The 23,949-nt window shown below is 27.5% G+C and overlaps 3 protein-coding genes and 1 long non-coding RNA gene across 6 annotated transcripts; 3 read left to right on the forward strand and 1 right to left on the reverse strand.

Annotated features, from left to right (window-relative positions):
- Positions 1–215: 215 nt before the first annotated feature.
- LOC149886039 (high mobility group protein B3-like) lies at positions 216–8,751 on the forward strand. 2 transcript variants are annotated; one of them, XR_016454285.1, is made up of 7 exons: positions 216–409; positions 491–561; positions 1,107–1,170; positions 1,251–1,336; positions 4,365–4,479; positions 7,128–7,689; positions 8,368–8,751. XR_016454285.1 is itself a non-coding variant. In XM_090093442.1 (6 exons), the coding sequence occupies exons 1-6, from the start codon at positions 302–304 to the stop codon at positions 8,614–8,616; spliced, it is 693 nt and encodes a 230-aa protein (XP_089949568.1). In that variant the 5' UTR covers positions 216–301; the 3' UTR covers positions 8,617–8,751. The 2 variants fall into 2 exon arrangements, 1 of the variants encoding a protein (XP_089949568.1); XM_090093442.1 differs by lacking the exon at positions 7,128–7,689.
- Positions 8,752–13,733: 4,982 nt separating this feature from the next.
- LOC149886040 (uncharacterized) lies at positions 13,734–18,707 on the forward strand. The gene is made up of 3 exons (XR_016454407.1): positions 13,734–14,392; positions 14,684–16,327; positions 16,462–18,707. It is a non-coding gene; the product is annotated as an uncharacterized LOC149886040 (long non-coding RNA).
- On the reverse strand, positions 17,498–18,721 carry LOC145184180 (UBA-like domain-containing protein 2). The gene is made up of 3 exons (XM_080059796.2): positions 18,550–18,721; positions 18,371–18,427; positions 17,498–17,916 (listed from the first exon to the last, which is right to left on the reverse strand). The coding sequence occupies exons 1-3, from the start codon at positions 18,655–18,657 to the stop codon at positions 17,776–17,778; spliced, it is 306 nt and encodes a 101-aa protein (XP_079915922.1). The 5' UTR covers positions 18,658–18,721; the 3' UTR covers positions 17,498–17,775.
- Positions 18,722–19,778: 1,057 nt separating this feature from the next.
- On the forward strand, positions 19,779–22,522 carry LOC149886041 (uncharacterized). Of its 2 annotated transcripts, none has more exons than XM_090093903.1 (3): positions 19,779–20,021; positions 21,821–22,022; positions 22,198–22,522. In XM_090093903.1, the coding sequence occupies exons 1-3, from the start codon at positions 19,838–19,840 to the stop codon at positions 22,277–22,279; spliced, it is 468 nt and encodes a 155-aa protein (XP_089950029.1). In that variant the 5' UTR covers positions 19,779–19,837; the 3' UTR covers positions 22,280–22,522. The 2 variants fall into 2 exon arrangements, with proteins under 2 accessions (XP_089950029.1, XP_089950028.1); XM_090093902.1 differs by having other exon boundaries at positions 19,785–20,021; positions 21,728–22,022.
- Positions 22,523–23,949: the final 1,427 nt, after the last annotated feature.

The raw sequence follows: 23,949 nt of genomic DNA on the forward strand, positions 1-23,949 counted from the left end.
TCATGTAGCTTAAGAAATCTTAAGATATTTTTTTGTTTTTTTATAAATCTTTTATAAATGCTAAAGAAAAATAGTTTCATGTCTAGTTTTTTCATTAACCGATATAGTTTTACAAGAGTTAGACTTTTGAGGCTTCTAAAATGAGTGACTATTTGTTATTTAGTTGAAATAGAATTTAATATGTATATTTTTTCATTGAAATCATTTTTGTTCTTATTTGTCATTTTATTTATTAGGTTAGAAATTAGAATTATATTCAATATTATTCAATAAAAGTACTTTGATTTTATAGTCATAAGTAATGTCAGGGGTAGATCAAACTTTGTCAAACAATAAGCTTGATCCATACAGCATTTTATGGAAGAAGAAGTATATGTTACTGCTTAAAAGAACAGAAAACATTGAAAAGGTGTGAAGATAATTATTTAAACACAAATAGAGATGTCTTTTTTTTACATATTCTATGAAGTGATCTTTTTTTGAATTTCAGCTTAATCTACGTTTTGTAAACAGACTTAACCAATTGAAAAAGATTAGTAAATGCCTTTATAAAGAGCGCTGGTAATATTTTGTATACTATTACAAGAAGTGAAGTTTGTAAATAGACCTGTACATTCATACATGCATACATACATACATACATACATACATACATACATACATACATACATACATACATACATACATACATACATACATACATACATACATACATACATACATACATACATACATACATACATACATACATACATACATGCATGCATAGTTTTTATTATTTAAAAACTATGTATGTATGTATGTATGTATGTATGTATGTATGTATGTATGTATGTATGTATGTATGTATGTATGTATGTATGAAAATAATCTATTACTCTACATACATACATTTTTAGCTGTAGTATTGTTAGCTACAAAAAGTAAAGAACTTAGTAAATATTTACTCCGATTTTTGTTGTGAATTTGAACAAGTTTACCTCTTCTGTAATTGTGTTTTGTCTTGTGGATTTTTTATTTTCATTTTTTTTTTTTTTTTTAATAGACTACTTTTTTTGATCTATATTTATTGTAGCATATTAATTAGCATATTAATTTTCATTCAGTTTTCTGTTAAAAAGAGTTGCCTTGTATAATGATAGTTACAGAGAAGTAAGATTCTATGAAAATGTGAGTGCATTTTATAAATTTTACTACTTTTGACAATTAACATATTGATAGATTTCATGATTTTTGAGTTATAAATTTAGGCTGAACTATTAGAGGAAGGATGCTCTGAGAACAATAAAACTTCAACATCATCCATCCCAAAGAAACCTTTGAACGCTTTTATCAGGTTCTAGATTTTTTTGTTTAAAAATGTTTTACGTTTTTAGGAAACTTTAATGTTTAAATCAGTTTAATTTTCTATTTTTCTAATTACTGTTTTTAATAATATCACTTTCACAGCTCATTTTCTTCATCTTCATTTTTCTTCATCTTCATTTAAATCTAACAGAAATAGCAATAGCAATTTTTAAAAATTTTACAGAAATGCCAGTATGATTTTTTTAAAATTTCACAGAAAAATTTAAATTGAAATTGAAAGTTTACTGTTTGGTACTCTATAAAAACAGCATGAAGATATTTGTTGTAAAAGCATCTAATTTTGTTTTTCAAAAAATTAAATTTTATATGAGCATGTAATTTATGGCTTCAAAATAATTTAGCTAAAAAAAAACAACCAAATATTACTTTTTTTTTGGAAAAAAAAAACAAAAAATAAAAAAACATGAATTACACAGGCCTGCAATGGTTTTCCTCTTTAAAATCTGAGTAACGTTTTTTATAGTTTCTGATGTGCTGATTACGAGAAAAATAATTAAAAAAATCCATCACGTCAGGATTTTTTGATATGGAATATTTAAGATTTTGCTTTAAAATGTTTGAGCGCCTACCTTTTGAAATGTCTAAAACGTTATTAATTTACTTCAGCTCAATTTTTATTTCATATAATTAGTGTAAGGGAACATAGAAATTAACGCCAATTAGTAATTTGTTAATGACTACATAATAAGTATTAGTAATTCGCATTAAACGTCAAAAACGGGTCATTTTGGCTTAATTTAGTAATGAGCTCATTATTACATAATGATTTGGTAATATTAACTAATTGTTGTGAATATTATTAGAAAAGGGTGTAATTAAGATAAACCAAAGGATTTTTGTATAAGTACCCGCACTGATTTAGAAATTTAACAGTTGAAGTGCGTATCTTGCAACATAAACTTTAAAATGGCATCGCGAAGTTGTTTAAACTCTCCTAATTGTTTCTGTTATATTTGCGGGAAATTTATGGTGATAAAACAACGAAACAGTATTACAGACTTTGTAAAAAATATTTATAAAAGTTATTTTGGACTCGTTTTAAGTAACCAAGACAAAACTTGGGCACCTCATAAAATTTGTACGACTTGTTTATTAGAACTTCGCAAGTGGTCAAAAGGACAGAAAAATAGCTTCAAAATCGTTTCGCCTGTGCTATGGAGAGAGCCTAACGACCATGTTAAAGATTGCTACTTTTGTTGTTGTGACATAACTGGATACAATTCAAAAAAAAAAAGGGACATAAACTATCCAAACGTGTCATCAGTTACGCCTGCAATATTTGGCGATTCAAAAATGGTGCAGCCCCCGGTTCCAGCTCTACAAATTGAAAATTCTGACTGTGATATAGAGGAAGAGGATGTACACCAATCTGATCCTGAATTTCATGGAGATTCTGACGCTTGTCAGCTCTTTTCACAGTCACATTTAAACGACTTGACAAGAGATTTGAATCTTCCCAAAGATGCAGCGGAACTCCTCGGATCACGATTAAAAGAAAGAAATATGCTGGCACCTGGTACTTCATTTTCATGGTACCGTCACAGAGAAAAAGATTTTCTTCCATTCTTCGCTGGAGATGAAGATTTAGTGTTCTGTAAAGATATTCCAGGCTTGACGAAAATGTACGACATTGAATACGATCCTAATGAGTGGAGATTGCTTATTGACTCCTCAAAAAGAAGTTTGAAAGCAGTTCTTCTGCATAATGGGAATACATATGCCTCGTTACCTGTTGCACATTCTGTCCATTTAAAGGAATGTTATGAAAATTTGGAAAAGCTTTTGACTAATATAGCTTATGAGCAACACGGTTGGATGTTGTGTGGAGATTTGAAAATCATAAGCATGCTACTAGGCCAACAAGGTGGTTATACAAAATACCCGTGCTTTCTTTGCGAGTGGGATAGCCGGGATAAACAACATCATTGAACCAAAAAGGAATGGACTCCAAGAACTGAACTAACCCCAGGATTCAAAAACGTACTTAAACAGAGTTTGGTTCCCAGAGAAAAAGTTTTACTGCCACCATTGCACATCAAATTGGGTATAATGAAGCAATTTGTGAAGGCTTTAAATAAAGAGGGGGAAGGCTTCAAATATCTGCATTCAGTTTTTCCATCTTTATCAGAAGTTAAGATAAAAGAAGGAATTTTCGTCGGCCCTGATATTAGGAAATTAATGTTGGATGAAAAGTTTGATGAAAAACTTAATAATATCGAGTTGCAAGCATGGCAGTCATTTAAGGAAGTGGTGACAAAATTTTTGGGGAACAATAAAAGCTCCGACTATAAAGAAATAGTGGCCAAAATGATTTCCAATTTGGGTGTAATGGCTTGTAATATGAGCATTAAACTTCATTTCTTAAATTCTCATATTGATTACTTCCAAGATTTGAAAGAGCTTGAAGTCCGGTATCAAGGAAGATGGAATACCAACATGATGGCGGACTATTGTTGGTTATTGAAGCGCGACGATCCAAACCGGAAATTTAAGCGAAAATCGCACAACCGAAGCTTCCAGGAGAAAAGGACCAGGTTCCACAAATGAAATTTAAATGTTATTTAGACTAGTGTTAAGTTGTTATTATATTTTAGTAGTTTTTTAAGTTAAAAATAATGTTCTGTTTTAAATATATATTTTTTTATGTGAAATCTTGTTTTTTTGCTATTTTCTATCTGTGCCTTTTTTGAAAAATCTGGTTGTGATAGAGAAAAACTAAGTACATATTCGTAATCAGCGCACCAAAATACCCTAGAATCAGCTATCAAATTCCAGAGAGGAAGTTATGACTCTCATTTTGCAGGCCTGTGTTATACTCAAAATTTTATCAAAAAAATGTCTAACATCCTCAGTTGCAATAACAGGAATAATTAGATAAATGTTTAAAATCATAACAAAGATTATGGGCAAAAAGTAACTTTTTTCTTTTTAAATGCTCTCATCCTTTTTTTAAATAAATTTTTAGTAAAAAAGTTGTTTTGGTACTTTTTTTACAGGTATTGTCAAGAGATCCGAGATGAAGTTGATGAGCAAAACCCTGGAATATCACGCCAAGATCTAACAAAAGTGATTTCAAATAAATGGAATGCAATGTCTTCAAGTGATAAAGAGGTATACTTCATCATGGCTTACTTAAATGTTGAAAAATTTATTTAGTTAAATAAAGTAGAGCATTAACAGACATACTTTTATGGATTTTGACTAAATGTTTTTATTGAAATTTTATTAACTATTAACAGTTTACACCTTTGCAGCAAAAAAGGTTTGAAGCAAGAAAACTAAAAAATTTAACTCAATAAATTTAAAATATTACTTGTATGAAGATTCTCTAACAACTGAGAACAAAGCTAACTGCTATACTTAATTATTATCCACTATAATTATGCTAATTCACAAAAAGCTTCAAAGCTTGACAAACATTTGAAGGCTTGTATAAATTAGCATAATTATAATGGATTATAGTTAAGTATTTCAGAAAAAAATATATCAAATCAAGGCCTATTTTAAGATTGCATGAAAAAGTTTAAAATTTTTGATTATTTTAAACTTAGTCTCACTGACAACTAAAATTATTGCTTTATTAAAGCCTGGTATCTAAGTTCTGTTATTTGTAACCATTGTCAAATTACGTTTAACTGCACTTTTTTATTTCATCATTTGAATTAAAAGTTTGGCACATATGAAGATTGTAACACTTTGTTACTTTTTGAAATACTTGCTATAGAATTGATCATGATAACAGCTGTTATTGAGCTACATTCTACTTCCAAATCTGTCTATTTTCACAGCAATCTAAATGTGGTGCAAAATAAGAACCTTGAAAACTCAGGATTCTTGAGAAGCTCTGGTTCACTCAATATGTCTCCAAGCATTCAAAAACTCTGGATCTAACCTATTTAAATCAAAGATGGCATATCATCCATGAACCAATTGTTAATAAGACTGACAGCACTTATTATGTTAAGTCTCAAATGATGAAATTTGTAGTTAGGAATATTTTAACTTTAACAGCTTATTATTTGATTTTGGCTGAATAGTTTACCGTTCTTTTTTTGTTGTTGTTGGTAACTTTGACCTCACAAATGAGCAATGCAGTTGACAGAATTAATGATCAATAATGACAACAACAAAAGGTCACTGTTGAGCATGATCCATCTTAGAGCACCTATGAATTATTGTTGAAGTTTGATGTTAGCAAAAAACTTTATAAAACTTTATAAAGTGGTAAAGTGAAAAAGTCGGACAAGTGGGTTCCAAACAAACTGAATGAAAAACAAAACAAAAGCATTTAAAAACTTGCTTCATGTTGCTTTCTTGTCACAATTCTAATCTGTTTTTGAATCAAATTGTAACTTGTGATGAGAAATGGATCCAACAGGACAATCACAAATTTTCAACACAATGGTTGGACAAAGATGAATTACCAAAACACTCTAAAGTTCAGTATTCATTAAAAGAAGCTGATGGTGAGTGTTTGGTGGTGTAGTATTGGTGTGAGCCATTATGACTTATGGAATCTGACTCACCTGGATCACAGCAGAAATAAACTGCAACCAACTGGACTAAATGTTGCAAAAACTTAAAGAAAAACTGCGTAAATATTTTAACAGATTAATTTCTATCTTATTGTATGATAATGCAAGATCACACACTGCACAAACAACTGGCAAGACTCCAAGAATTAAAATTAAAATTTCTTTATCATCCTCCATACTCACCAGGCCTAGCCCCCTGAATACCACTTTTTTTACGATTTGGACAACTTTTAATAGGAAAACAAGTTAATTTTGACAATGCTGTGAAACTGGCCTTCCAGGAATTCATTGACTCTTGTCTGCTAGGGTTTTATACCACTGACCTGAACAACCTGCTGCAAAAGTGTATAGGCTGTTTGGGTGCATGCTTTGATGAATTAAATAATTACTTATATTTCTAAGTTGTTTACCAACAGACAATGCAAGGAGAATAAGTGTAGAAATCTGCTCAATCTTAACTCATTCCAGAGAATAGTAGAAGATGATTCAGCATTTCAAGTGTTTGGAACTGTTAACTTTTTGAGTATGTTTGTTTCTGTGGTCTCCATCAAGCTCTTTAATCTAAGGTTCTAATCTGATTTTAAAATTTGCATTCTTGGTTCTGGAAAGAGTGTACTAAAATCCCATTGTGTTCTCAGGTTAACTTAAAGTACATTTTGTTTATTGGTGAAAGCATGTTGAAAATTTAGCATACACAGAACTGTTGCTAGTAATGCATATGTTCAACTTTCAAAGTATCCTTAAAATTCTCTAAACTTATATACTGTATATAGTTTGAACATAAATATATGTTTCATTTCAAAATACTGATATCTATATATATACTTTTTGGACTATCCTAATTTGTAGATTGCTTGTTCGCTTTACATGTATTAAAAGTTGAAAATATGTTAAATATTAAACTAAAATCCTTTTAAAGGATTTGATAAAGTATTCCCATAGGTATCTATGGGAATACCTTATCAAATCCTTTAAAAGAATTTTAAAAATTTCTTTTAATCTTAAGCTTTTATAAATATCTATTGTTGTTGTTGTTGTTGCTGTTTTTGTTGTTGTTATTTTTCCTATTTTTGGTTATAATGGGTGATAATTAAAAAATGCAACTAACTTTAATAACAAATCCTATGTTGTTAATATATAATGTAAATTTTTTCAATATGACCTTTTTAAAGCATAATTTAATTCTTGTTTAAAAATGCTAGATTATAAATTTTTAAAATTTAGATCATTGAATAAGATGCACAATAAACAAGCGTGTCTAAAATAGTGGATATACAACTTTCTTTTGCACAATCTGAAGGCAAAAAGTTCACGGTGGATCATTTTAAGCACAAGAAAACCTCAAAAGTACTATTTATAAGAGAATCTTGCTGAGAACGAATTTATTCAAAACGTTGAAAAAGAAGACATCTATTTAAAGAATTATGAAGCAAAAGATTCTAAAGCGAAGTGATAAACAAAAAAGCAACAGCCCAAACAAAATGTGTTCGTCTGTAAAACATAGGCCATGTGCTAAGTTTGAACATAGGCCATGTGCTAAGTTTGCTTATATCTGCATGTATGAAAAAGTTGTTATGCAGTGAACCAGGAGATTTAATTGAATTTTTCATTTCATCGAGAAAATTTATTTCAATGGCGAATATATATTTTGGCCTGATCTCGCAACTTCATATTATGCCAAAACAGTTGTTAATTGAATAGATGAAAAGAATGTCAATTTCGTAGAGGAAGAAGATAAACTTGCCAGAAATAAGTCCAACTGAAGATTTTTGGAGTATTCTAAAAGGTACATAATTGGCAAGCTAAAAATCTTAATATTCTTATGAATAATGTTATTTAAAAACATCAATACAATTTTTCATCCTCTATTAAATTTTTATCCATTAAATTAATTTTCTTAAAAAGTTAGTCGCATTTTTTAGTTATTGTTATTGTTTTTATTATTTTGATTGTAATTTTTCCCATAATATCGTTTTTATTATCTTTATTTATATTTGCGTTTATATTATTATTATTATTATTATTATTATTATTATTATTATTATTATTATTATTATTATTATTATTATTATTATTATTATTATTATTATTATTATTATTATTATTGTTATTATTATTATTATTATACTGTTATTGTTATTACTATTACTATTATTATTATTATTATTATTATACTGTTATTGTTATTACTATTACTATTATTATTATTATTATTATTATTATTATTATTATTATTATTATTATTATTATTATTATTATTATTATTATTATTATTATTATTATTATTATTATTATTATTATTATTATTATTATTATTGTTAATTACTGATTTAACTTTAATCTGTCTTGTTAAGATATTGCTGTTGCATTTAAACTATATTTTGAACAAATAATCTTTAAAGATATATCCTATAATTGCTCTCTCAAATTTGTAATGATATTTGTTTTAGTGTTTTTTTTTCAGGTTTATTTTGATTTGTTTGATAAAGATAAGCAACGTTATGAAGAAGAAATGAAGCAATACACCCAAAAAATTGCTCAACAAAAGATGGATAGAACCGGAAATGCAATGTCAATAAGTAGTGATTTGATTTTAAAGAACCAAGCGCATAAATCTCCACAATTAGAAAATTCTTCTCTTTTGTCAATAGAAACTTTATCAAGTTCAAATAATGATTTTTCCTTAGATGGTGATAATTACACTGAAGCCTAATTTCAATTTTATTGATTTTATTAACTCATCAACTGATTTTATAGACGATGTTTCAATATAAATTGTGTAGGGCTTGTAACTTTATTTTGATTGGAAATGTCTCATTGAAGTGTTATAGAACACGACACAGATAAACAGTTGTTTACGTTATTTAGCATTCCGATTATCTTAAAATATAGAATTTACGCTGATGAAAAAATATATTGGTTTTGAAAATACAAAAATTTCTCTAAAAATAGAAACACTTTTAAGTTGCGATATGTCAAAGTGCGATATGGTATAGGCGTGAAATATTGCGTGCAACATGTGAAAAAACAATTATAGGAAAAAAATTTCTAAAATTTAAAACACGATTTGTTTGATGTTAACACGAAATATATATTCATATTTACGCATCATCATGCTACAAAATCAAAATATTCAAAGGTTGCTTCTTTTATAAAAGTATTAAAAAATATCTCTTGTTGCATATAAAAGCTGATAAGCATCAGTTTCTCACTGAGAATATTGAAATGATGGAATAGGTGTTTAAAAATTTAGCAATTTAACTTAATACCAATTTTCCTCTTATCTATAACTAACGAAATTTATCAGATCATATTACTATTCTTATTATCTATGACTAACAACGAAATTTATCAGGCTATAATTCTATTCTTAGTTTATTGTTCGTTTAAGAATTCCAATGTGACATTCGAAAGTTATTTTAAGTTGTTGTTAATTTGGTGCTTTTATCTTGTGTAGCCGAAACCTAACAGAAGATTAAACAACTTTTGTTAAAGTAGTTTTAGAGCGTGTTTTCCTTTTGTTCATTCAAATCACTAGAACTGTTTTATTAAAAAGTTTATGTATACATGAGACTTTATGTATACATGATCATAGGCGCCGAGTTCACGGGGGCAACAGGGGCAGTGCCCCCCCCCCCCCAGGAAATTTATACTAATAATATATTATCACGAATTATCATGAGGGCGAGAGTATATATTCGCCCCCGAGATAATCCGTGATAATATACCATTAGTATAAATTTCCTGGGGGTGCGCTGCCCCTGTTGCCCCCGTGAACTCGGCGCCTATGTACATGATATGTTTACATGAGAATTAAAATAATAAGTGGTAAACGTTTAAAAATGATTTTAAAAAAAGAGTTTTAAAACAAAATTTTATTTAACAAATTTAATTTAGTAATAATAAAAGAAAAATCATTTATTTTATTAAATCAAAAAAATTTTAAAACTTCTAAAACACTTGTTAAATATTTTTAATTACCAAATAAATGAAATGATAAAACGTTTTTTCTTTGGATCTCCGAAGCTACTTTCACTTATTGTTGTTGGACTTTAGAAAGATTTAAATTTGTTTAAACGAGTCTGCTTTTACTCAGAATGCATACTTGAATATATGCTTTTACTTAGAATGTATACTTGACTATCGATAAGTGTTAGTTTTATGTAATATATACAATTCTATATAATCTATTTTTCTTTTTCTTTTTCTTTTTTTTTTTTTTTTTTTTTTAATTCTCGGTAAAAATAAAAAATAGTATTGGTTATATATTCACATATGCATTTGAAACAATTTTGTATTTTTTACATAACAATTAAGTTAACAATTACGTAACATTGCTTCAAAATTATTTAGCGTTTAGTTTTTGATTGCAACCAACATACACTCTCTATATACTCCTTTAACTTGCTGGATTATTAAATTTTTTACAATAACATATTTCCACGGTCTGATTTTTATTTTTTACCGAAAATCAGTACTGTCAAGTTACTGATCTATAATTGATCATCATCATCAACTGATGAATAACTGATCAAATTGTTATTTAGAAGACGATGTTTGGTAAATAATAGTTTGATATTTATTTGCCACAACTAATCCTAAAAAGTTAATCAGTCTATTTATCCTCCTTCAAAATTTCTTTTTACTCATAATCTTACTGTTAAATAGTTACAATAACTAGTTTTTTAATATACTGATTACGTATTTATGTGGTAGCGCCATGCGATTTCCGCCTTTCCACGAACATTATTTGCATTTCTTAGTTTTACAGACAAAATAAACAAAAATACAAACAGTCTCAGAGCTATAATCCAGGCGTATGAATATTTAGGTATGTATATGCGTAAAATCTATTACCAGTGCAGATGCACTGACAATAAGCTATCGAATTTTGCTATTACCAGTGCGCCAATCATATTGCGATAATTTTATCACACAGATTTTTTTAACACGTGACTATTCCGTTCCGTTTATGTTGTTGTTCTTTTTACATGAATGCAAAATTAATGCTGTGCGTTAAGTTTGGTCTCTATAAGAGTAATAATTACCTTGTACATAATTTTTTAAATTTCTTCATTAAGTTTTCAAAAATTCAACTGTTTATTTATATTTTTAAGATATCTTAGAGAAAAATAAAATATACTAAATTGCAAGAGTTTGACTTTAACTGGATCCAAGTAATTTATGGTGATCATTTTTCTGCATGTTGCAAGTTATGTCAGAAAGTTCTTTTTTAAGTCAGTGGAATTAGAGCAAGGACACTAAGTAGTTATGCAATTATCAAACTTCATATGTGATTATTTAAATAAATTTAGGACAATAAAGATAAAGGTAGATATTTTGCTAAAATCTTTAATGGTTTGTTTTACAGTTATAAAAGAGGTTTTAAAAACTTAAACCTTCATGGTTTTAAGTATATTGAATCTAATTATTCTTTTGATTTGATCAATCAAGATGTTTTCATATTTAAAAATTGCCAAAGGATTTAAACAAAGCAAAACGAAGTCCTAATGCACCATTAAGTCTGGAATGTTTTTATATTAAAGTTATTGTTATAGGAGTTAAACTCTTTTCAAGTTTAAATTTAATGAATCTACAATTCAACAATTTATTAAACGTAATAGGTATGTACAGTATTGGTCTAAAAAATTAGCTGCATTAAAGTTACATTCTGTGGATTTGTCATTGTGTGTTCATTGTGTGTGATTGCATTGCTGAAAAGTTGTAGCAATATTTCCTTGAGTTTCTCGTGGAAGTTAAGCTTATTATAAAATTTATGCACCAAACATATCAGTGTGGAATAAATGCTTGGTTTGATAGACTTTTAAAGCTGTCATTTAATATTAAAAGTTTAATTTGGTACTTGCATATTGTTAACTCTAACCCTGAGAAATTTAATTGAAGATTTTCATAATGATTGTAAGCAATCACACATCATCAAAGCAACTAAATGATCCAGTTATTCCAATTACTAGAGACATGTTAAAGTCTGTTAAATCATCTAGAATGTGATGTTGCGTTTGAAAGTCCCCAAAAAAGTAAAAGCATTATCAACTGTAAGTTCAAAAAGAAACGTTGAAATTGATGACATGTAAAAAAAGAAACTAATTCAAGCACCAGCCGATGGTTTAATAAAAACATGAAAAACTTGATAGTTTAGAAAATCTTTTATGTTTAAAAGGAGACTGTTATTTATATTTAAAAAAAATTTTTTGTGAAATTTTTATTCTGGTTATATTGTATAATAAAAGAGTTTTTGATTCCATTAAAAAATTCTGATCAATTATATGTTGTTGTTTTTATTTTTGCAATATTAACTAGTGTTGTAATTGAGTTTAATTAAATCAACTAAAAGTCACTTATAATCAAAACTTTAACTAAGTGACTTTTGTAAAATAATTGAGAGTAGTTGACTTTGAAAAAACTGAGTAGTCAATCAATTAAGGATTTCCTACCAATAGACTAAAAGTCAATTTAGTTGGTTAATTATCGTGACATTCTTATTTCTAAATTCGATATAAGTGTAAATATCGATTAGTGTAAATATCGATTTTGGTCAACTTTAGAAAGTATATTAGTCAGTTAAAAAATATTTTGATTAAAAATTTTTTCTTTTTTAATTAAATAATAGCAAGAAGATCTAAGAAGTAATAATAAATATTAAGGAGATCTAAGGAAATGCAAAAATTTACTGGTTTGAGGAAATAAGTTATTGAATATTTTAAGTCCATGTAAATACTCTTATACTAAGGACACAATTTAAAAAACTGATGATGTCCTTTCGGTGAGGAAACAGTTTTAAATAGACATTCTTCTGATAGATTAATTGCTTTTTAATATATGATTAATCTATAGAAAGAAGTATAAAGATTTTTGTAGAACGGATAGGTTTGAAATCAATTGTTGATCCTTAAAATTTGAAAAAATTGGGGATTTTTATATACTTTTAAAGCTTTCATTCTATTCATCTAAGTTGTTAACCTTTTCTCAAAGGCTTACGCTAAGGGTTATGCTCATTAAACCTTTATTAGTAAGTTTCTTGGAAAATTTTCTGTTGAAATGTTCATGATAGTTCTTCCCATCTTCGTAGAAAATGGGAATGTAATGTAGAAATTTTATTTTTCACTTTTTTCATTTTTTAAGTTTTTCAACTTAAAAATGAAAAAAGAAATTATTAGTCACGCAATGTTAATCTTGTGTTAACAATCGAACAGAAATATCGATCCATAAAAGAACAAAAAAATCAGTCAAGTTAATTACAGAGTAGAAGTTTAATTGCCTTGCTTTGCTTCCAACAACCATGTTACTTCAATAACCTAAGTAAAATAATTTTTTGTTATTTCTTGTTATTTTCTTTTTTGTTTCTTTACTATCTATCCTTAAGGGATGATAATTCATTAAAGCGAACTTATTGACTGCATTTATACAACTTTGAAAATCAGGGAAAGTATCTCCTAACTTTAAATTTGCGGCCATTTTTAAAAAATAAGTATTTACAAATGATTTTGCCATGGAAATTTATTTAATTTCAGTTAAAATACGCGCGTGTCACATGCCTAAAATAAGGTGATATGATTGGTGCACTGGTAATAGCAATTTTTGCCGGTTTATTACCAGTGTATATGCACTGGTAATAGCACTTTGCATGTATATGTGTTTTTTCCCGTGCGTCTTCATATATATATATATATATATATATATATATATATATATATATATATATATATATATATATATATATATATATATATATATATATATATATATATATATATATATATATATATATATATATATATATATATATATATATATATATATATATATATATATATATGAAGACCACACGGGAAAAAACGGCAGTTACATTTTGTAATCTTTTAAGTTTATGCCTCCGTCCAACATATAGTCATGGATATTATGTACTAAACTATTTTTCGAGTGAAAAAACAAGAATATACTTAGAAAATAAGAGAAGAAAAAACCCTGTCATATGGAAAAAATAGATCTAGCCCGTTGTTTAGCATCAAGTGGTTCTAGACTCTTATGAAATGCAACGCTTATGAAAACAACATTAAAGATGGCGGATGCTGCTGAACATGCTCATACTGCAAATTAACCGATGAAGAGAAGGAAGATTAAAAGAAAAAATAAAAAAACAAAAGATTTTAAATCATGCAACAGGGCCAGAATGAAAGTATTCACAAGATTTAAATGTTTTGAAATTGTAACAGAAAATCATAGGGTATGTTTATTGGCTAAGTTTAATTTAAGGTCCACTAAAGATTTTCAAGATTCTCCTCTAGCTGGGTTTACAACGGTGTATAATGTCAAAAGAAGACGACTACAAAAAAAAGTTCCTAAAAATTTAATGTTAATAGCTACAATTATAAATTTTTTTAAGTAACGAAGATTAGTTTCGATCCTTTTGATCTTTGGTATCAAAAAAGACAGATTAAAGACATTAAAAAGAAGCTTGTCAACTACAGGTAGGTCTACATCTGCAACATTTTTAATAAAAATAAATTCTTAAACAAGTAGGATCTAGTCTAAGCTTATTTTATTAAATTATTTCATGTTTCAATACTGCTTCAATATAATATTTGGGGCTATACTATTTATAGAGATAGGTCAGTATAGGTGTTTATAGGGGTCATAAGTAAAAAAATATTTTTATAATGTTAACAAAGCAAATAGCCTAGGCCTTATCTTTAATCTTATACCATCAAACTTTAGCATGATTTTTTTTAGTTTAATTTTTATATCTTTTCTTTGCACAGGTAAGCCACTAAAGGTTCAAAGAGGACAGCACAATAACAAACCTAAAAAACTTAGTGATTATGTGGTAAAATTAATGCAAAACCAAAATTCAGTCTTCGGAGGAGCATAATCTCACAATTCATTGGGAAATGTTGGCACATCTATATGCCAGAGGGGTTAAATAAAAACAAATTGTATACAATTTTTTATGAATTGTGACCAGATCTGCAGGTTTCTTATGAAACATGCAGAAAATAGTTAACAATAATTTTAATGTTTCTTTTGGATACCCAAGATCAGACACCTGTTAAAAATGTGATGAAATAAATTTTAAAAAACCTTCTAAGGAACTTTCTAATAATCCTGTCATTGAACATCTTAAAAAACTTTGATTTTCAAGGGACATTCATCAAAAAAAAGCAGACATCTTTTTTAGAGAAAAACAAGAAATTTGTCTCAAGGCAAGCAAAGAACAAAATTTTGAAACCATTGTCATTGATTTTAATAAAAACTTAAATCTGTCAAACAAAACTACAAATCACTTTTATTACAGCAGAAACTTGTTTATATTTTATTATTAATTGCTCTCAAGAGATGAAGTTTTCATCAATGCACATGATGAAGCTATTGCTTGGAAAGGTGCAAATGAGGTCATCTTTATGATTTCTCATTTTATGAATCATTTAAGTGGAGATATCCAAACTTGGAATTATTTTGTGGCTCATGTAAGTCAGAACTTAGACTACGCAATGATTTTTTTTTTTTTTTTTTTTTTTTTTTTTGATTTCTTAGTTAATCAGAGGAAAAAACTTGATTCAATCAAGATATCATTTTCTGAAAGAGATCATTTCTATCTTCAGTGTAATAAAGATATTAGTCTCATTAATTGCAAGTAACATGCTAGTGTGATAAAGATATTAGTTTCATTAATTGCAAGTAACATGCTAGCACACTTTCAGACTGGCATGAAATATTCAATACTGCTAGTCTCTACAATGTCATTGAACTGAAGCAAGATATGGTAAAAAATGACTTTTTAAAACCTGTGCATAAAGCAGGATGTCCTATGAGATAGTATCTGAGACCTCTTAAAGAAGTAATGTTCTTAACCAAATCATCTAATTAGTCATAGAGACTCATGGAATTGACCTATCCTTAATAACACTTTTTTGTCAAATACTGGATGTTCAAATAAAGCTGTCAGTACTGATGAGCCAGTAAAACTATACAAGAAAAAAACTATTTAGCCAAATGCAAATATATTTAGGCCGTCAAAAAAATTCACTTCAGTGGCTGAATTTTACAATTTGAAACAATGAAACTAATAATGATACTGAAAAATTTTCAGATGATTAGATAAAATACAAGAATTGGTTACCTATTAGTTCTTTTCATATAATGCAAATGTTTTTTTGTTAGTTTTTTTTTCTTGCATTTTCTTTTTGTATTTTTGTTGTTTCATCTGTGTAAGTCCTACTGAGTCTACCCAGCTCTGATGGGTATCATTAGTTGGGCATTGCCCAGCCCCCTTTACTATACCCCCATTGACCACTAAATCGCCTAGTAAGCACTGACAACAAAAGCTGGTGAATGCTGTTCCACTGGCCCTATCATCAATTTGTTCCAACAGCTACTTTATCTTAATTACGAAATTTTTAAAATAAGTCTTTAGTTGAATTAAGGAACAATAACAATAAAAAAAAATGTATAGTCCAAAACAATAGAAAAAAAAGGCTGAGTTCATTCTAACCCTACTTACAAGATATTCTTATAGCTTTCATAGTATAAAGGGTCTAAGCAATAAATCTGTATAATTAGATTATGAATTGGGCACTCTCAGTACAAAACTAATTAAAGTGATACTTTATTGAACAATTACTACTGCATATGGTTTCAAACTTAGAAATTCAAATAACTCTAAACCACAAAAGTGTGACTACCATTTTTTTCCTTGCGGTCTTCGTATGTAATCAAACAGCCCATTTAATTCTACTGTTCTTTGAAGAAGCACCTTCACCATGAGTCGTCGTTCAATTAGTATGAATAAATTATGGCGAGCTTTTATAATTGAAAAGAATCAGTAACGCATTATTATTGTAAACGTTTTTTAAAACTTGCTAAAGTAACATGAATTTGCTGATGGTATTGGGGAAAAGACTTGAAAAACATTGACAATCTTTTTCAATTCTTTTGGCAAAAAGTGACATTCCGTTCTGTTTTTCTAGACTAAATTTTTTTAAAAAAGTTAATATTTGCCGTTTAAAAGGCAAATCAGGTTTGAACACTGCTTTACTTATAGTTTGAATCTGTAATATTCGATCTCTACCCCACCGAAAGGTTACTTTTATATGACGTATTAGACGAATTCGGATATCAAGGAGAATGGCAAGCGTTTATCATTAAATGCAATCTTCAGTTAATTCTTTGAACGAAAACAGCTGCTTTCGTTAAGATATAACTGAATGTACTATCATGTGTGAAGACAAATCTGGGTTGCCTTCTCCAATGTGAAATTGACAAAATCTGGCACATCATTACTATACTTAGCCAAAAGCATTCAAGACCAGCCCAGAGTCCTGCAAATACATAAAAATTTTCTCAAATGAAGTTTTCATTTCTATACACTGCCTTGTGCTATTAAGGCTATTATTTAACAGCTGAAAATTCATAGATTAGTACCTGTATATATTAGATAGATTGTATTTGTTATAGTTTGAAGTAACTAAGACTTCTTTAAAAGAATCAAACTACACAAAATGTAAAAAACTTATAGAAGCTTATAGGTATAAAACTTGATAGAATTTACTGTTTTTTCTGATATTATAACAGAAAGCTTGATATAAAACCAAGAACTTTGGTTTAACGCATTATTATTGTAAATGTTGTTGTACAATACTTATTTACATTATCATTTACAAACAGCTTCATGAAACCTCATATGCAAGGCTAAAAACGAGTTTTTTAAAACTTGCTAATTCTTTCAAGCATTAGAATTATTTAGATTTGTGTCTCCAGTTCAGGTAAACCAAAAGCATTACCATTAATGTCGCCAAGACTGTTTAAGACATAGCCATTTGATAGTTTTGATACAATTCAAATGAGCAAAGATATGCTACCTATTAATGATAGTGCTCGTATTGTTATTTGTTGTGTGTGATATTTGTTTATTTTCATTTGTTTGCAGTTTAGCAAATGCCAGTAACGCATCTGGAAAGTTAGGTGGTGTTGCAGGTGTGTTACATGGTGCCACCATCTAAAGATATAATTGCATGACTAGGATTGAATAACTCTTTAACATCCATTCAAGTTAAATAAAAACTTTATTAATTATCTAGACATTCTTACAAATCATTCAAAGCATAACCTTTATCATCTCTTCACAAAATAAGTACACAACTTAAAGTTATATAAAATAAAGAGCATGTTTTAGTTTAATCATTTAGGAAGCACTTTTATAATTTTTTTTTTTTTCTTTCAACTTTTGACTTAATTACTACTCAAATTCCATTGATTTGTTTGTACTAGAACTTCTTTACTAGAATTAACATTTGTCATTGCGTATATAAAGAAGAATTCAAGCCTTCATGGAATAACACTTCTAAAATGTTAACAGCACGTGATAACAAGTCACGTGACGTAAACAGAAGAGTTCAAACCATGAGAATTTTGAAAGTTGCTTAAAAATAAAACAAAAACTTCCAACTTACAGGATGATGCGAATTATGGGGTAAAGCAACTTCTTGAAAATATATGCTTAAAGCAACCTGAGATAAACATTAAATGTACGCATTATAACTATAGATTTGATTATTAGGTTACGTAAGGCACTTTTCAGCTCGACTAAAAGATAATAGCTTATATACCAAAGATAGTTGGAGTTTTTTACCTCAAATTGCCATTGAGAAGCTTGTAATATTTGTTTAGCTTGTTCCCTATTGCAGCCAGCAGCCATTGTAAATTGATTTATCATAACTTGCTCCCTAAGACCTTCCATACTTTCGTATCTTAAACGTGGAGTTTTTTGTTATGATTTCACGACTACACAAGTTTCTCGAAAGTCGCACATGAGCGTTCTATTCATAACATTTGAGTAACGTTGTTCAATGATTACGTAGATAATACATACGTAATAAATCTAATACAAAGTTTTGAATGCTTAAGTGGGTTTAAGAAATTGTAATTTCATTATCTCTTGAAGGATTAGCGCAGTAGTTCTCAAATTCTAAAAGTATGATGTAGATACTTGTTTATATTTTGAAACGAAACTGATTGGATCGTTTCACGTTTTCTTTGTTCTTTTACACAAGCCTACTTGAATGAGATCTTTCAACGCGGGGGTCCGATATGATTGAAAGTTAATAATAATAATAAAAATAAAAAAAAAAAATAATAATAATAATAATGATAATAATAATAATAATAATAATAATAATAATAATAATAATAATAATAATAATAATAATAATAATAATAATAATAATAATAATAATAATAATAATAATAATGATAATGATAATAATAATAATAATAATAATAATAATAATAATAATAATAATAATAATAATAATAATAATAATAATGATAATAATAATAATAATAATAATAATAATAATAATAATAATAATAATAATAATAGTAATAATACTAATAATGGTAATAGTAATAATAATAATAATAATAGTAATAATAGTAATAATAATAATAATGGTAATAGTAATAATAATAATAATAATAATGATAATAATAATAATAATGATAATAATAATAATAATAATAATAATAATAATAATAATAATAATAATAATAATAATAATAATAATAATAATAATAATTATTATTATTATTATTATTATTATTATTATTATTATTATTATCATTATTATTGTTATTATTATAATTATTATTATAAATTCGGCATGAAATAATTATACTGCTTAAGTAACTTGCTTTTTCAATTAAATATTTAAACGCGAAGGAATTAACAAATTTACAAAATAGTCATTGTGTAAATGATAGAAACGAATTACAAATTTAAAAAAAGTCATTGTTTATATTATAGAAATGCAAACCCCATTATTAATTAATGGTGAGAAAAAAAAAACACCGGAAAAGTTCGAAATTTTTCCGCGTTTTAAAGAAAAAAATCGATTTTTCGCATTTAACTACAGACCACGATGAATTCGGTTTTTAAAGAGAACACGCCTCAGGTGACGAAGACTACATATAGTGCATTTCGTCAACAAAATTTACATCGATTTCTCGTAAAGTATCCATTTCTCAATAAAAGTCAAATAAACGTTAAGATTAGGCAACTATGGATGAATTTATTTAAGAAAAAGTATTCAAGAGAAAACAAAGGTAAAATAAACGTTTTTTTTACCATGTAGAAGTATGAAGTCTCCCTTCACTAAAAAACCGGAAATTTATATTTTTATCTGTGAAAGATTTTCCTTTTTTGATAATAAGTTTTCAAAAAAGCCACTTTAACTTTGTTAATAAAATTTCCTCGGTGTGAATTAAACTTGAAGGTTTTACGAAAAAACCAATTAATTTTTGGCGAGTATTTTCTAAAAAAACGCTGACAGCTTATAGGAATTCAAATTAGATGGTGGGAAAAAAGAAGTTAAATTACTATTTGTCAAACAGAAGTCTCATCTTTTAATAAACACATAAGTGTAATAATTGTTTGGAAATATTTATTTTAGTTATTTCTGTTGTATTTTTAAAATATTCTTTAAACATTTTTAAATTACAAAGTTTATGATTTTTTATTTGCAAGTCAAGATAATCAATTTAATGTTTTAAAAATACTTTAAAGTTTCATTAAAAAATATCAGTTGGTTAAAAAAAATATATTGAAATAGGTTAACAAATGAGTTAAAATATTCTTTAAAGTTCTTAATCAAACTTTCATTTTTACTGATTAAAAAAAAAATCATTTTAAATATGACCGACAGTTTAGGAAAGAATCTGTTAATTGTTTTTTAAGTAAAAAATAAATTAATGCAATTTTAATTTTTACTATTTTTTCCAAATTAAGTGATCCTAAGTTAAAAGGAAGCATTTTTAGTCACAAATAAGGAAACTTATGAAGAACAATGAATTCGATTAAATCTTACCAAGAAACAACAAGCGGCTTGGTTCTGTCTGAAGTAGGTAATTCAAGGATTTTTAGACAATTATAAAGCTGAAAATGCCGAGTTTTTAGTGGAAGAGTTGTAGTGTGTCTTTAAAAATACATTTTTTGCATTCTCATCTTGATTTTTTTTCTCCTAATATTGGAATGATGAGTGATGAATAAGATGAATGCTTTCACCACGGATATAAAAACTTTACAAACGAAAATGGAACGCCAAAATGTTAGCTGATTACTTTTGATTTACAATTCAAGAGGATTTATTAATTCATAAAAGGAAAAGTTAATTTTTCGTCATTTTCTTTCATAACACGTGGTTCATTTTTCTATTAAATATTTAAACTTCCGCTAGTTTTGTTTTTAATTTGTAAGTGTAAAGTGAAACTATATTTGTATTAAAATTCAAAATACAGGTAAATAAGCATGTTTAGATGACTTTAGATGAAACATGATTTGAAACTGTTCATACTGTCTTTATTCATTAACAAAACTTAAATTTGTCATCCTTTTAAATGGTTCGTGAATTTAGTTTATATATTTCCGTTTCGCAGGACCGATTTGACAGAAATCAGCTATTTACTTTTTTTTAAACAATAATAATAATAGAAAAAATTGTTATAGTGGTATCATTGTTTCCAAAAGTGTGTGTTTTTTTTAAGTTTTTTAAAAAAAAGTCAAAATGTTTTCATTTATGATTTATTTTGAAAAATAAAATCGTTGAAATATTTTGCTTTAATTCGAAAAAGGTTTTATATATAATTCATATATAGTTTGCATAATTACTTCTTTTTGTGTAATTGCTATATGATTGTCCAATAACATCAAGAATGCTAATTTTTATATTAGTATTTTAACTATAAATATATTGTAAGTAAATAAAGCTTTTAGAAACCACTTATTTAGAGATATTTCTAACTAAATTTTCCAGGGGACTCTGTAAAGAAAGGTCCAGCTTCACCTTTTTGTCTTAAAGAAATCGGATACAAATCCAACAGGCTCCTAAGATCTTTATCTATCCTAGATTATAACATGATCGCTAATAAAAATATATCATCCTCGGGAAGAAAAGATCTTCAACGATATAATGAATTGCGCTATTTCGAAACCTCTAACGAAATGACTTGCGTTGATGAAACAAAAAGTTCAACTGATGATGAAGCTGGATTTTTGACTGGAATGTTTAACTCTAAAATAGAATTGCAAAAAGGTGGCTTTCCCACAGGGTAAAAATTTGTGATATACAATAATTGTATGTTCATAAGAGACATTCAAGTTTTGTTCTTATTTCTTTTATACAATTCTTTTTCTAATTGAATTTTATTGCAATCGAATGATCGATTTCTACAAAACATTTCTAAAATTTTAATTAGCGGTTTTGAAAAAAGTTTTCTTTTACAGGCGCAGTTTGGTTTTCGGCGAGAGAGAAAAATTGTTGTTTTGTTCGTTGTTTGATGAGACCGATGCTGAAATATTTTCTTAAGTCCAAAAATATTTATTCTGTTTTCTTTTACATTGAAATTAAAATGTTTGAAAATCTGTAATGAAATGCTTTATCGTTTTAAACAATTACCATGTCATAGTGATAATATTGTGAAATTGCTGTATATACCTTACAATTATAACTACTATATACGCATGTAATCTATGTTTTAGAGACAGTTTGTAGTTTCATTTTAATCAAAAAGTTCAAAAAGTCACATTTTATTAAAAATTAAAATATATTATCCGAATTGAAAATACAAGTCAGTTTAACCATGGACCTATAAGAGATTGACGTGCAACCACTGATCTCTATGATAACTGGATAGCGCAATTCCGAGCGAAACTTCTTATTTTTTGACGCCAAAATCGCCATATTGGAAAGCCCCAAAAATTTTAATCCCGTAAGCTTTAAGTTCTGTTTTTTGGCTTGTCGCTTTATCGCTTTATCGCACATATCAGATTTCAGCGTTCTGGGGCTTTCCAATATGGCGATTTTGGCGTCAGTTTTGATATTAGAGATGCGCTATCCAGTTATTATAGAGATCAGTGCGTGCAACCTATTGTTTTTTTTGCGAACCATGCTCGTTGCGCATTATTACAAATCTTATGTTTTAAACAATAGAAATTAAATTATATTAAAGTCTGTCGGATTTGTCCGAAGTTTTTGGTCTCGTCTAACCAGTCACATCAACTTCCTTTTAGTTATTCAAGATAACAGCAATAGATTCATGTTTTAAGCTTAATTTTATATAGCTAGATATTCTTAATACTTTTAGAAATAACGCTGATGATAATATAGAAATTTAGCTCTGCAATTTGTCAGCGAGGGCAGTCGAAAAAAGTCTTAAAGGGTACTGAGCTATTTCAAGTGATTTATAGTGAGTATTCATAGTTTTAAATAAATTTTGGTAATATTTTTCTGCTATTTTGCCAGATATTAAATACAATTGAACATATGTAAATTTTGTTTGTTTAGTTTTAAAAATTGTGCACTCTATTGTTATGTTTAGTAGAAACCCTTATGGTTCAGATTTTCAAAGACGATAAGAATATTGTGTATTTAAGATTCTTTAATTACTGGAAATGTATTATTTTTTATAGAAGCCTTAAAGCTTAACAACCTGACGTCGACATGCACGATGAAAGATTTCGAAATGTCCCTTGCAAAATGACTTATTGGTCCTCGCGATCGAGATGGTAATAGAGCTAAGCGTGGTAAAACAAGAAAACATTCTAACAAGCTCTAATTTATTTATACTCTTTTTTGTATAATATAATATTTACATTAATAGGAAATATATATTATTCTCAACATATTGTTTATTGTTTTTATCTAATATATATATATATATATATATATATATATATATATATATATATATATATATATATATATATATATATATATATATATATATATATATATATATATATATATATATGAGAACGTAAGAGTTAAGTTAGTTGTTAAATATTTAACTTGACCTATAGGTCAAGTTAAATATTTAACATAGTAGTTTATTGATACCAATATATATTGGAATATATATGGATTGACAAACTAAAGTTTCATATAGGTCCCAAAAAAAAGGAGTTTATTGGGTCCAATATGGGCCAACCATCGAATGCACCATATAGGTCAAAGTTAATAATAGAAAATGGGAGTTT

Source organism: Hydra viridissima, unplaced genomic scaffold (assembly GCF_058129835.1).
Source record: "Hydra viridissima isolate aposymbiotic clone 2 unplaced genomic scaffold, HvirCarnegie_v1 scaffold_7, whole genome shotgun sequence".
In the NCBI taxonomy this organism is placed as follows: Eukaryota; Metazoa; Cnidaria; class Hydrozoa; order Anthoathecata; family Hydridae; genus Hydra; species Hydra viridissima.

Excerpts from the sequence above, each read along its gene's own strand:
- LOC149886039 (XM_090093442.1), top strand. The coding sequence starts at position 302 with ATGTCAGGGGTAGATCAAACTTTGTCAAACAATAAGCTTGATCCATAC. Across the intron at positions 1,337-4,364 it reads CCTTTGAACGCTTTTATCAG|GTATTGTCAAGAGATCCGAG; the intron begins GTTCTAGATTTT and ends CTTTTTTTACAG. Across the intron at positions 4,480-8,367 it reads TGTCTTCAAGTGATAAAGAG|GTTTATTTTGATTTGTTTGA; the intron begins GTATACTTCATC and ends TTTTTTTTTCAG.
- LOC145184180 (XM_080059796.2), bottom strand. The coding sequence starts at position 18,657 with ATGGAAGGTCTTAGGGAGCAAGTTATGATAAATCAATTTACAATGGCT. Across the intron at positions 18,428-18,549 it reads CTTCTCAATGGCAATTTGAG|GTTGCTTTAAGCATATATTT; the intron begins GTAAAAAACTCC and ends TGTTTATCTCAG. Across the intron at positions 17,917-18,370 it reads CCCATAATTCGCATCATCCT|ATGGTGGCACCATGTAACAC; the intron begins GTAAGTTGGAAG and ends TTATATCTTTAG.
- LOC149886041 (XM_090093902.1), top strand. The coding sequence starts at position 19,838 with ATGAATTCGGTTTTTAAAGAGAACACGCCTCAGGTGACGAAGACTACA. Across the intron at positions 20,022-21,727 it reads GTATTCAAGAGAAAACAAAG|GGGACTCTGTAAAGAAAGGT; the intron begins GTAAAATAAACG and ends TAAATTTTCCAG. Across the intron at positions 22,023-22,197 it reads AAAGGTGGCTTTCCCACAGG|GCGCAGTTTGGTTTTCGGCG; the intron begins GTAAAAATTTGT and ends TTTCTTTTACAG.